Source organism: Corvus kubaryi, unplaced genomic scaffold, assembly GCF_017639235.1.
Source record: "Corvus kubaryi isolate FWS band 111438036 unplaced genomic scaffold, C.kubaryi_AGA036_p1.0 split1-37296, whole genome shotgun sequence".
In the NCBI taxonomy this organism is placed as follows: domain Eukaryota; kingdom Metazoa; phylum Chordata; class Aves; order Passeriformes; family Corvidae; genus Corvus; species Corvus kubaryi.
Window position 1 is genome coordinate 7584230 of NW_024582075.1, and position 14280 is coordinate 7598509.

Genomic DNA, 14280 nt, shown 5'->3' on the forward strand with positions numbered 1-14280 from the left:
GCCCGTGTTAATACGGATATCTTTATGAAGGTAATTTCTAGCATTTCAGGGAAGTTAAACTGAAACAATTAAGATCTCAATGTGTGGAATTGTGTTGACTCTGCTTTTTGTAAATAACTGAGTTGCTGACATATATTGCTAATGCGCATGGATCCTAGTCATCTGCTATTTGAACTTATGGGGTAAATAAAACTGGCAGGTGGTTGCTGTGCAAATATCTCAGACTTTAGTGCTGACTACAGTCATGTACTTCATCAGCACGTTCTACCACCATTTGGTAGAGTACAAAGATCTACTGAGCTTAAGGGACTTCAGGATCATTGCCAAGTTTCTTTGTATTCTAAGTGGTTACAGATCCTGCCCTTCTAGCATTATTAATCCCCTTCCTGTGCATCTTTCCTCTGCCTTTTGCATCAGTATGGAGCATGATCTGGGCAACTAGGTAAATTTTCTGGAAATTCTGATAAGTCTTAGTCTATGTTAAATGTGTGACAAAAGCCATTTTGACTTCAGCAGATTGGAGCAGGCTTTCAGGGTAATTGATAGCAAGAAGCACACACTACTAAGTTGATCCTCTGATCCTAAATTTCTGATCTCTAACGTGGAGATGCTGTACATTAACATCATCAGAACTGAGCACAAGATGTATTTCTGAGCCTTCTTATACTAGAGGTAGACATTTTCAAAACAGTTTCATCTAAAGCAGACTGGAAATAATTGCCTTTCAGAGCTGAAGTTGGGCAAACCAATAAGCACTTGAAAATATGGTCGTTTAAATGAGGGAGAGTGAAGTACAACCTGAATTGATGCAGATGCCGTCTGTAGCGCCCTAAAAGCAGGAAAAGAGAAAATCTAATCAGACAGAAAATACTGCTAAGATTAAATTATTGCCTTTTTTTGCTTTGTTGAGCCAATACTTACAAGGAACTCAATGCAAACTGTCACCCAGCCATTTCTTTGAAGAAAAATTGGGTCTTTAATCAGTCATCAGCCACACTTCACAAATCAAACCTATACTAGTTCCTAGCTTACTTGGGATGTCAGTTTACAAAGAGCAAGATTCTCCTTCCGTTATATCCTAAATAAAGGAGTGCAATACAAAGCAGCATTCTGGTGACACCTCTTCAGATTGTGTCCAGATAAGCTTGAAGGATTTGTGCTGTTTGGAGATACTTGTGTGTTTTCTTCTTATTTCTTTCTTGTTGTTAACACTACAATAATTTATAGCCTTTATTTAGAATATTTGTAATATTGGCTTAGCTTCAGGTATTGCTAATTTATATTTGCTGTAATATATTGCGGTTTTTTGTCACACTTCTGTATTGATTTGCACAATGAAGAGTATTTTAAGTATGTTGAAATCTCTCTATGTGTGCCATATGTGTGGGTATGATATGGTGTCTAGTTCAATTTAAGAAATAGGACTGTTATGCCATCACAAGATCTGCAGTCCAAACTTCCAGTACCACTTTACAGGCAACAACATGAAATATGTGTATATTCTCTTATGTGTGCATTTTTTTAAAAAATCGATTTATTGACTGTTTGTTTGTGAGTCCACCAGTTCTGTAATTACATAAGCAGGCGTATAATGAAAATGCAGCCTTGTCGTCTCATATGAAATCATGAAACCAGAATATTTCTGTGTCAAATTATTTTAGGTATTGCTGGGAATGGAGTTAAAGAGGTACAGAATATGTATAAGATACTTTGTGTCAGAATTCTTAAGTTTGCATGCATAAGCAAGGTACATACAAATAAATGTACATAATCTTATTGCTGTAACTGTTTTTTCAGGTGAAATAGTAACTTGTGTTTAAGGAAGTATGCTTGCCGAATGTAGCTTAATACAAAAAAACCACAGAGGTGTTTTCAAAAGACTCATCTAAGTAATTGTACAGAATGACACATTTAAAGTCAGTATTTATTACAAGAAACTTGATGGCATTCAGGAATTATGTGGTCAGTATATGCAGTTGAAGATCACTGGGGTTTGAAATTAATACCTGAAATAAACTGCAGTTCCTGCTTTGCCTATATGCAACCCTTCAGAGAGCTTCATGATTTTCTACTGTTCATTTTTGTACCATCAGTAGTGGATTTGGCACCTCTCCGTCAAAGAATAGAAATCCAACCCTCTCACGTAATTTCTTCTCTTTTTCAATTAAGCAAGTATCAGTGAGGTATTCCAAAAAATCATGTATTCACAGAAACAATGCATAATATACTGTGTGCTTGTTCCATCCTCATTATGATATCAAGTCCTCCCTCCAGTGGCTGCTGTAATAGTTTTTTACTTTGTCAAAAAGAACTGTAAATTCTCTCTCTCAAAGCTAAATTTGGCTTTATTTATTTTGGTGCTTTTAGCTTTGCAGTTGAACTGTTACCTACTCAGTGGCAGGGTCTTCATCTGTTAAAGGAAGAAGAAGGGTATCCATGGTACAGACAAGAATGGCAAGGATTCCTGGTCCCTGCATTGCTTTATTTGATCAGGGGATGGGGTCTCATTTTCCAAAGTAAATCTGTTCAGATAGATTTTATGTTTCTTCCCTTGGCTAACAACAAGTCTTGAGGATGTGTGTGTATTTTGTTAACTGCATTAGCTTATGCCATATTAAGAATTTTCAAATACTATGTGGGGAGAACTGCACAATTTCATATGACTAGAATAATTTTAATTCGGGCTATCACAAAACACTACCGTTGTAATTTTTTACCACTTCTAATAATTTTAACTGAAATTACTTTGTTTTCTATATGCTTTAGTAGAATATACATGGGTTTGTGCTGCAAATGTACAAACAAGATGGACAAGACTTTGTATTTGGTAGTCTTTTGTCAACGGACTGTTTCGAAGCATATGAGGAAGATATTTAATACCATCCATGTCTGTGAATCAACATTTGAGTCACTTTAATATTTACATTGACAACATTATATACTAGAAAATGCACAAAAAACCTCAGTGGTTTTGCTGTTATTTTTTGTGATTGCTTTTGTTATGAGTGGTAACGTGACTAAAGTGTTAGCCAAAAGATGCACATTTTAACTGAATCATGTCATAATTTACAAAGTACACAATATAAACAGAGCTTTCCTTGTGGAGTTGCATCTTTAAAAGAGTTTTGTAATGTATTGCCGTTTCCCATCAACTTTGTCTGAACAGCCTTTACAAAGGAAGGTGTCAAAGTTCCAACTTGTAAAATGGATATTGGACTTTCTAGACTCCCAAGTTTAAAAAACCAAATCACAATCCCTCAAACCCGCTCTTTAGTTAATAACTAACAGGGTTAAAATTGCTGTATTACTCCTTAATATACAAGAAAATGTTTAATAGGTTTTCTCTGTGTAGAATAGAAAAGTAGTCTTTATTATGCTAAATTTGGGGGGTTTTTCTGCTGTCTATACAATGAACTGCTGTTACTTAAAAGAAATCATTTTGGGGTTCTTTCTTGCAGATCTAAGTGTTAGGGAGCCAGTAGTACAGTCGGTGAATCCTGTTACTGTTTTGACAAATTGCATCAGAGACAAGAGTTCAAGCAAGCTCATCAATGAAGAAGTGTATGAGAGAGAAGAATAAAACAAGTTGGTAATGACTGACAGATAAAACAAAGAACCAAAAAAAGATTAAGGGAAAAAGAATTCAATGCACAGAAGTCTTTTTATTGAGTAGGAAGAAGCAATTGTGATTTGGTAGTTCACTCCCTTGGTGTCAGACCAAGATGAAAGAGGCTGTGGATTTGAATGTCTGGGTTGCCTTCTGTGCAGTAGGAGAAACTTGAAATAGATTTTGTTTGTAAAGTCTCATCTTGAATACAGTGAGATTTGTTCTGTACTTTACACATTTCAATACCGATAATGTATTGTGGAAGTCATAGTGGTTTAAAATTGTGTGCTTCATGTAGTCTTACTAAAACAAAACTAAATAGTATAGTAAGGACAACAAAGTGGCGTTAACTGATGAAGAAAATACATAAAGGTTGTGGAAGTTCTGTTGGTTGTAGTTTGTTTTTTGTTGTATCTTGTATTTTGGACTTGCAGGTGTTGCACTTCTCTAAAAGGCTTATTGTTTACTGATGCTGATCACAAAAGAAGTTGTATTGATTAGATAGAAGTCCTTTTAGGATTAGGAACAGGTATTGTTCATTCTTGTGAACTTGAATCTTTAACCAAACTTGGTCAGACTTCGGGTTTATAATACTTAGTATTTTTTTGGTTTTTTGGTGGTGGTGTAAACAGTAGCAGATGAGAGTGATTGAAGGAGAACTCAGTAAATTTATTAATTTCCACCTCTTGTTCTTTTTCAGATTGTCCTTTGAATATTAATCTACATTTACCTCAGTATTTCAAAATCTGTTGATAGTTCGGGTAAATTATGGCTCAGCTCCAGCAAGGAGGCCCAGATGAAAAAGAGAAGACCACTGCATTAAAGGGTATGTCTTTTTGCCTTTTTTGCATGTATTGACATTTCAGAAATGATTGTTAAGGAAAGGAAAATAATATGATATAGCTATGAGTTAGAGCTTGGAAATTACAATACCAGAAGAGACTCTTAGTCCACCTGAGCTAATGCTTATTGTCTAAGGTGTGCCCATTTATCAGTATTTTCATTACACGGTATAAAACAAAATGGTCTGTGGTAAGGAGTAACAGAATAAACTATTAATTGTTTTAAAAAATTTTATAATTGTTGTTTGAGAAAGTTGACTGGTGCTTTTGTGTTCTTAGTTTGCAGCAGTTTTCATTTAATTTGTGTGACACTTTTGCTTTATAATTATGCAACCATATTGCAGCTTTTAAAAATCTCTTGGACTAGAATGCTAAAAGGAAAAAGGCTTTCAGGATGTGACTTCCATATTGGTTTCATAAAGTTCTGTTTGTATTGTATATTTTAAAAAATAAACTGATCTAAATGACTTAGGGGAAAAAAAATAACATAAATGACATGTTTTAGATAATGGCTTTCGGTTTTGGAAGTACACGAACTTGGTTAGACCTACAAGTAAGCTAACCAAATGTTGGTTTAAAGTGCTTGCATCACACAGTTGTATTCTAAATTGTCTTTCAGAGGAGAAAAAATAACATAGCTTGCCACTGCAGTGTACATCCTGGGTTTCTATCAAAGCATTATTAGAAAGTGGTGTTCTGTTGCATATGATGATAGATGGTGTTTCTTCAGTTGTGAGTTTTTTTGACATGTTTGGTGAAAACCTGTGTAGTGCTTTTATCAAACTTCATGCCAATTCTGTTCAATTAGCATATTTTGAGGAAGTTATAGTTCAGGTTTGGAAGTAAAAGTCCCATTTTATACTCAGCATTAGTTTGATTTTCATTAAGGATTAGTGTCATTGATGTGATTGAGTTATTTCCCATTGAGCTATAGAAGGTCTCCTGTAGATCACTCAGTTTTCAGCTCTGTTGAACTGTCTCAAATTGAGTTGGAAAGTCCAAGACCTTAGGTGAGAGTTGTGGATCAGATTTTGAAAGAATCTCAAAGTTGTAAGACACTTTAGATAATTTTAACTTGAAAAGTTGCGCAAGAAGAAAGTGGCCGTGTCAGTGGTTGCAGCTCAGAACAGGTGCAGTCTTCTTTAGAGACTGATGAAAACTGTAAATCATGACAAGCTATACATACTGTAAGCATAATGTACTTCATATACTATGGTCCTTGATAATCAGGAGATTGATATTTTGTTGTATAGTAAGTGACACTTTTGTATGAATAGATCTCCAAATAGATTACAGTAAGAAAGTAAGGAAACTCGAGTGAAATTAAATTCAAGGGGTGTGGTGTGACTGGAGTCTCTTTGTTGAGGAGAGAAAGATGTGCTAAAGACTGCCACCTTGATTTTGTCAAAGTACAGAGAAAGAAAGGACACGCTTTTTACATACCGTTGTGAAAGACTTCTATGACAAAATTCTTTTCTTTTTCCATATCATTTGGTTGAGAACCTAAGGAGCTCCTGCAGGACTTTCAAAGGACAGTACACAAGAACAAACACATGATTTCTTTCATGAATTGAATTTCATGGGACTTGCTGTTAAACAAAAATGATGTAAAAGTGAGCTGTGGCTGGGAAAGCCAGATTTAGAAATCGCCTAGTCAATATCTTGTGTTAAGTAGACATTTAGATACCACAGAAATACTCAGAAACCATAATACTTGTTGGAAAGATGTTGTATTTCAGCAACCATACCAGATGGCTTTTGATCCTCCAGCTTTGCCCAGTGGAATCACTCAGAAGGATGAGCTGGCACCAGTCATGGATGCTGGAATAAATGTCAAGTGAACTTGAAGAGCTGTAGAAGAGCAGATCAAGGCACCCTCAAGAACGTTGAAGATAATCTTCAGTACCTTTTAAACAGTAGAAATTTCGAAGGTTTAATTGTGTCAGTCCTTAGCCTAGGTAATGTGGTAGCCTACTGGCAACAAGACCAAGCAAAAATAGTGGTAGAAAATAAAAAATAATTGTTTTAATAAAGATGGAAGCATAGTTAATGCCAAACCAAACTTAAAGAAAATCAGTATTTTCAAACTGTTTTATTTTCTTTGAGCTACAATGTTGGATAATAATAAAGGTAAAAATCAATATACTTAGAGCACTTGATGTATTTTCTTAGCAATACATGGTATCTTCATTTATGAAACAATAATAGTTCAAAGTCAGCACTCAGTCAGTTAGCACTCCTGAACAGAAAGTTTGTATGGTCTTCAATTTCGTCTACGAAGAAGTAGGAAAAAATATTTTGGTGAAATCCTGCTGAATTGTTTCTTGATTTTTTTAACATTAATAATCAGAAAATATGTAGAAGCATAGCATATTTAGAAGGATTGTGTGGGTGATAGGCAATGAGGAGAGGTCATTGTACACTATTACCTGTGTATGCAGTAATTGTTTGAAAGTTACATGTAGTTGTAAAGATGTCCCCATAAGCTTGCCTCTGGTTAAATGTAAATCCTTGAATATAGGGTAAAGAATGTAGATTATGCTAATTTTAGTGTACTTGCATTAGTGACTGCAGGTTGTACCAGGCCATAGAGTCCTGATGTGTAAAGGATGTGTATGCCATGGCCTGCTATGAAACAAATGGGAGTTTTCTCTACCATGATAGCTATTAAAGGAGGTGGTTGAGAAAAGGATTCAGGTCTAACAGTCTGTTTGGGTATCAAAGGAAAGGCTAAGGACTGGTGTGGTCACAGCTGGTAAATGCTAGTGAGATTATGTGCATCAGGTAATCTAAACTCAAGAAGGCAGTCAAGACTCTATCAGTGATTTGATACTGAAGCTATGATAACTTTGTGTTAAAACCATGATGCCTACCAGAGACTTATTTTCTAACACTGAGGTAATGAATCATTGAAACAAATTACTATGTCTTTGGTGACTTGTCTGGACATTTTTTGATCAACATAGAGACAAATAGGTTGGTAAATAAATAAATAAATGAGTATGTATATGGGCAATGATGTCCAGCTTTTTGATCTTGAACAGGAATTCCTGTAACAATGTCCTGTGTTTAGTAATATTGGGATATTCTTCTGCCCATAAGATCTACAAATCTCAACAAACATACTTTGTCAGTGTTAGAAGGGAAATAAAAAAGACACAGCATGCATTATATAATTTTTTCTTTTCCTTTTTTAGATTTATTGTCTAGAATAGACTTGGATGAACTAATGAAAAAAGATGAGCCGCCACTTGAATTTCCTGATACTTTGGAAGGATTTGAGTACCTTTTTAATGAAAGTAAGTCACATGTGCTTTGTAAAGATTATATTTAGAATAATGTTGAGGGGTTATCAGAAATTGAATTATACCTCGTAAGTCCCTATTAAAATTTCATACTTTCCTGTTAAGAATAAAATTTCAAACTTTAGTGCTGGTAGACTTATAAATCTTAATAAAATGTTTTTTATTTCATAAAATTATCACAAAAATCCCTCATTTCATACAACGTTATGGAGTTGTACTGGGCCTACTTTATGACTGTTTTCTGTTACAGAAGTGTTGATACAAAAATTCTGAAAGTAGTTTCTGTAGCATTTAAAAATCAAAATTAAAGATTGGTCACTCATTTAAGGAATGTTTTATTTACTGATCCATTTTTATAGCTACAAAAGAAGTTGTTTGTCAGATAATAATTTGTCCCAACTATTCCATTAATACTATCAGAAAAACACCTATGTATGTTGATGGAAGGATAAGGAATGTGATAGACTGTCTTCTGGTGCAATTTTTCATTGCAGCCAAGTGTGTGATGACTACAACCAAGTACTTCCAGCTAGCTCAGTCTGTGTGTTAAATGACTTAGTATTTATAATTTCCAGTGCATATATTTTAAAATGCAGGTGAGAAATGAGCCTCTGAGCTAAAGTAATACCAAACTGCAGGAAGTGACTCTTTCAAGATTGTTTAAAACCTGTAGGACAAATGGGAATGTTTACAATTCTACTTCTTTGCAGTACCTGCTCTGTGAACAGAGGAACTTTAGTTTCTAAATCTGCCTGTTTTACATCTTCCACTTTTAAGGGAAAAAAAAAAGAGCTTTCCTTTAAATGATAGTCATTTATGCAACACTTAGCTTTTTAATACCCTGATGGCTTTCACAGGAAGGTACTTAGAGACTAAAAGTGTCATGAAAGTGATGCTCTTTCTTTGATGGAAGGAGTTCAGCTCTGTCACTTTTCAGCTCCTTATTTTTAGATCTGCACAGTGTCTACTGTCTTCCTTACTGACTTCAGAGTTAATGGTTCATATGTGGTTGATAAAAAGGGCTGAAATTTGAATTTTGGGGAATGAATTATGTTACTGAATATTCCATTACTAACCTCACAGCCCGAGTGATTTCCATAGAGTGGAGGAAAACCTATTCATATACTATAGGTCAGCAAAGCAAAAAAGTCACCATTTTGCTTTTGTACATTTAATTCAAATGTTCAGTCATGTACTTTTATGTCATAATCATGCTTCTTTTTATGGTGGAAAAGTACAGAAGTTTTTTATCAGATTATTTAAATCTGAAGAAGGCAGGGGTTCCAGAAAGCCAAAGGAAAAATATAGCAGATATTTGTTACTTGTGGTGAGAGCCAGTTCATGTACTGTTGAATGGCGTATTTGAAGAGTATGTATCTGAGAAGGAGCATCTGAAAGTAAAGTTATGATGAAAAATGTGAGAAGGACGATGGGATAGGAAACTGTGGAAAAATACTTCCTTGGTGTCTAGTACATGAGGAAAGGCAGGTCTGGAAAAAAGTTAAATCAGCAGATAAGCACAACTATTATGGATATCAGATCTCAAATATTTTATTTAAAGCATCAGGAATCAAAGTGTAAATGTTTTGAAAATACATGAACCAAGCAATTTTCTTCTATTCAAGAGGAAACATTGCAGACAAACCTTTGTTTCATCATGCAGACATTTCAGCATTCAAGGTTTACTTGCACATATCTCTGTTTTTAATGTTTCACTGATGCAATGCAGTTTTGTAATGCTCTGAGATCATAAGTTGTGTTTTGTCTGATAGGCTGAAACGTTGGTAAGATACTTGTTTTCTGTAGTTTGCTTCCTACTGGTTGCTATTTTATTATTATCATTGTTTTAATGCAGTCCATATCTTCACCAGTGGTTGGGTAGGCTGGTAACTTTGGCTATAAACAAGGCCAACTACAGGAAGTTACAATGAATGTAAGAGTAGCGTGTGACTTTGGCCTGAACACACATTCTGCTTTATTCTACTGTTGTGATCTCAGTGTACCCTAAATCTAGGAATTCTTATTTGATTTCACTGTGCCTTGGAGTTAAAGTATTTTCCCTAGCTGTGGACATGGATTTTTCAGATTAGTTAAGATAGTTGTTAGGCTTGAAGATAAATCTTTCCCTACTTCCAGCTTCCAGCCACTTTTGTATTAGCATTTCTTTACAATGCAGTTGGTTTTGAAGTAGAGGATTTATAGCTACAATTTGATCACCTGCAGATCAGATATTAACTGCTAATGTTTACATTTCACTGTTAATTCACAGCAGTGGAGACATAAATATGTTTTGTGAAGCAGTTTGGCATTTGATATCTGCATGCAATTTTACTGTCATAATTTCTGTTTAGCTTTATCTAGCAGTATATACCATAACATGGGAATGTATTTTGTTGTGCTACAATTGTTTTCTGTTAAAAAGCCTATAACAAAACATGAGGAGGAATTCATAATAGCTCGATTTTTAGATGTAGACTTCTTTTAAAATTTTCAGCAATTAAATGTGTCTTTCAATGAAGAAGTATATTAACTGTAGTGAGTTTGTTTCTTTTACAGAAGGACAATTAAGACATATTAAAACTGGGGAGCCATTTGTTTTTAATTATCGTGAAGATTTGCATAGATGGAACCAAAAGCGCTATGAAGCTCTTGGAGAGGTACATAATTTGTGTGTGTGTGTATATAGTGTGTGTACATATATATGTGTGTGTATATATATGTGTGTGTATATATATGTGTATGTGTAGATATATATATGTAATTGTATGTATATATATGTGCGTGTGTGTTCATGTGCTATGGGTTTTGTTTCCCTGTAGAAGTGATACTTTCACATATGTTAAAGTTTTAGTGAGGCTTCAGTCATTTAATAGAAGGTATTTCAGGATTTATTGCATATTAATGCTCTAACAGTAATTTCTATTGTTTGCTGTATAGCTTAGGGTGTGATTTCGACTACTATTTGAATTTAGGGTATCTTCAAAATAGAATATCTTCTACCTACGTAAGAATGTTATACAGTGCAGTATTTTCTTTAACCTTAGTCACTTCATGGATTACAAAGTTGTGTCATTTTACATTTTAGCTAAAGATAAATGCATTGGTTGATTTTTCTCATGTTACCAGGAAATACTAGGAACCACTATATGAAGTAGAAATCTAAAGATGAATTGATTAAATATTTGTTGATGTATTACATATTTGGATGCTACTGGGACTTCCTAGGTGGTTCAGCCCCTCACAGCTACCCACTCACTCCTCACTATGGGATACGGGAGAGAATCAGAAGGGTAAAAGTGAAAACTTCACAGGCTGAGTTACAGTTTTAATAGGTAAAGTGAAAGCAGTGCACACAGTAAGAAATCAATTCACTTCTTTACATCAGCAGGCAGATGTATAGCCATCTGCAGGAAGGCAGGGCTTGTTTGTGCACAGTGGTGCCTTGGGAAAACAAGTGCCTTATCCATAGAATCCTAGAATGGGTTTGGGTTGGAAGGGACCTTAAAGGTCACCTAGTTCCAATGCCCTGCCATGGGCAGGGACACCCTCTACTACATGAAGTTAGTTGAAGCCCCGACCTTGAAGGCTGACAGGGATGGGGCATCCCCAGCTTCTGTGGGCAAAGTCATCCAGTGCCTCACCACTGTCACAGTCAAGAATTTCTTCCTAATATCTAATATAAACCTACTCCCTTTTGCTAAGTTTGAAGCTATTCGCCTTTGTCCTATTGCTCCAAGTTCTTGTCAATAGTCCCTCTCCAGCTCTCTTGTAGCCCCTTTACTGGCAGGTGCTGTAATGTCACCCTGGAGCCTTCTCTTCTCCAGGTTGAACAACCCAAACTCTCTCAGACTGTCTACATAGGAGAGGTGCTCCAGCCCTTTGGGGCTGCTCTGTGCTTGCTCGCTCAACCACTGTTTAATCTGTGTGTCAGCCTGGGCTCTCTGCTGAATGTGCTAGAGCTGCCCAGCTGTTTGTCCCACCAGAGGTTTGTTACCAGGGATTGATGAAGCTTGCTTTTTATCTTCTCCTCCTCATTCCTGCAAGAACAGTGGCAGGGAGCAGACAGTGGGTGAGACTACTGCAGCTGCTTCTCACATCTTTTCACTTTGTATATTTTTCTAAAAAAAGGGATTGTGCTACATGTAGACACAAGATGTTGCTGTGTCTCCATTGTTCATGTTACTTGATACACATTTCTTCTGAGAGGAAACACTGTTGCATGGCTTGTGTGTACAGACCTTTGTGTGTGTTTACATTGTTCAAATATTCCCATTTTCCAAGTAAAGATGGACAAGACACGGCTCTAAAGACCAGTATGTCTCCATGTGGGTTCCTGTGCCACCACACCTTCCTGTGCATGTTTGGAAATAACGTGGCAAATTTCACGTTCTGTGCATCTGAAAAGTTGAACATAGCTTCAACCCACAGTAGTATGAACAACTTCTTGTGATTTTTGGTTGACTAGGATTATGTGTATGTGCTCTGGGAGTGGGGATCTTACATCTGTGATCTGTGTTGTGCATTTTGCCTTAGTTATAATAATTCTCCATGTTCAAGTTTGAATAATCTTTGAAAATCCACTTTGTTTATATTGGTAGGTAAAAGGCAAGGAAGGCTTAAGGCCAGGTATCTGACAGAGATAATTGTTCTAAGTTGTCTGTTTTGTATTTTTGGGGAAAAATCTCATCTGTGTTTCAGTCTGTTTCTGCTAGGTACTACAAAGTTGTTCCAACAAGCCACAAATTTATAAATGTTCCATTGTCTGGTTTGGGCATAGTAATTTGGGAACACAGAGGATGATGATCCTTGGCATTTATTCACATAACTAAAATCTCATTTTGTGTCATAAATTAGTGGGTCACTGATGCAAATGTTGAATAGTGTATCACCCTCTGATTAGTTGTTTTGTAGTCTAAGGTGAAGATGCTTTTAGCGAACTGTGATAGCTTAACGAGCAGTAGCTCAAATGATTTGTAAAATGATGTAGTAAAATCTAGCCTTAGGCCTTTGCTTTGAAACATCATCTTTTGGTTGTAGAAGTTCTTTAATGTGCGTTTATGGTTCAATTATGTAGCTGGTCATACAGTGAGATGATGAAGTAGCTAGATTTGTATCCCTGAACAAAAGTGGTTTATGTATTCAGTGTTTCCGTGGTTAGCTCAGTCATTGCACGCTGGTTTTGTAATTTTTAAAGGGTATATCTATGTCCTGCACAAGACAACTTTTTTACTGTACATATGTATGTCATGGGCTGCTTTGAATGTGTTTTTAATGATTTTAAGAAGTGAGTATACTCCCTGGCCTTATGCTACCAGCATCATTCTCTCATTCCTGGAGCACTAATAAATTTCAATTTGGTCATCCATGACTTTTTTGCTGATAAAAGTCATGAATACACTGTCTGTGATGTTCTGCCATTTTTCTGATTATATGGAAATTGATTCTTCAAAAATTAAAATGATTTGTCAATGTCTCCACTCCTTACATCTCTTTATTCTTCATTCACTGATCAGTTATTTCAGGCACACAATTTTTTCTTCAGCCTTTTGATACGTGTTGTTAATAGACAATTTAGTGAACTGTTCATAATTTTGTGATTCTGGTTCAGTCATTGCTATTGTGGCATTGAATTTTGTAGAGCCTCTCCATTTGCTTTTTAAAAATTAAAATGGCAACAGAAGTGCATAGAACATGGTGTTGCAGCTGCTTCGAACTGACGAATAATCCATGTGGCAAGTTTGAAGTACGATTGAGAAAAATTTTGTGACAACAGTTTAGTTGTTGCAGACATACCCCAGTTCGAGGTCGAATTTTAAATTTTTTTTCTAGCTTTGAGTTACAGAGATTTGGATTCAAGGTTAAACTCCAGATTAGACTCACATGATAGTGTCTCCTTGCATTTTAAGTAGATGTGTGTGCCTATTATTTGTACTGCACTTGCAGATGATATTATGACTACTGAAATTGCCAACAGTCAGCTTCAGTCCCTGCCTTATCATTACATTGAAATTAGTTGGAATTACAAAGAAAATACTGCTAATAGCTGTTGCTGGGTATAAGATACATGTGTGTGGTGTTAGGGCGATCGCTGCTGTGTTCCCCAAAGCGCCTCGGGCGCGAGACCCTTCGGGTGCGGCAGTATAGCCACTAGCAAGCTTCTCCTGTCTGGCCCGCGCCGCTGTTTAAGCGCTGATGACACACACGCACACACTCAAGCCAGACAGCTCAATATTACCAGAGATACGGAGCCAAGGAGGGCCCTCCGCATGGCACGTTCCACAGACGACGTCTATTTCATGCTCCACGGAGGAGACCAGGTGGGAGAGAGAAAGAGCGTATTCATGATCCGCTTTACATAGGTTACAGAGCCAGTGATCTGAGGGCACATGGGCGGTACAAAGGCGAGACCAGGGAACGGAACCAATGAGCAGAGGGAAGGGGCGGAGCGGGGATCAGGTCAGGTATGCCGCCACAGGCTGCTGGGAGAGGTAGTTTTCTTCAACCAGGGTCTGGGGCGTGTGTAAAG

At 36.4% G+C, this 14280-nt stretch overlaps 1 protein-coding gene across 7 annotated transcripts in view; it reads left to right on the forward strand.

The window, feature by feature from the left end:
- FAM172A (family with sequence similarity 172 member A) overlaps positions 1-14280 on the forward strand; it is a 265833-nt gene that overhangs the window by 20253 nt on the left and 231300 nt on the right. For 3 of the 7 annotated variants that reach the window (XM_042013173.1, XM_042013178.1, XM_042013179.1), the window contains 5 exons: positions 1798-1916; positions 3459-3589; positions 4308-4433; positions 7647-7748; positions 10311-10411. In XM_042013173.1, coding sequence (XP_041869107.1) covers positions 4376-4433; positions 7647-7748; positions 10311-10411 — 261 coding nt within the window. In that variant the 5' untranslated portion in view covers positions 1798-1916; positions 3459-3589; positions 4308-4375. The remainder of the gene's footprint in view (positions 1-1797; positions 1917-3458; positions 3590-4307; positions 4434-7646; positions 7749-10310; positions 10412-14280) is intronic. The other 4 variants (XM_042013175.1, XM_042013176.1, XM_042013177.1 and 1 more) reach the window with 2 other exon arrangements.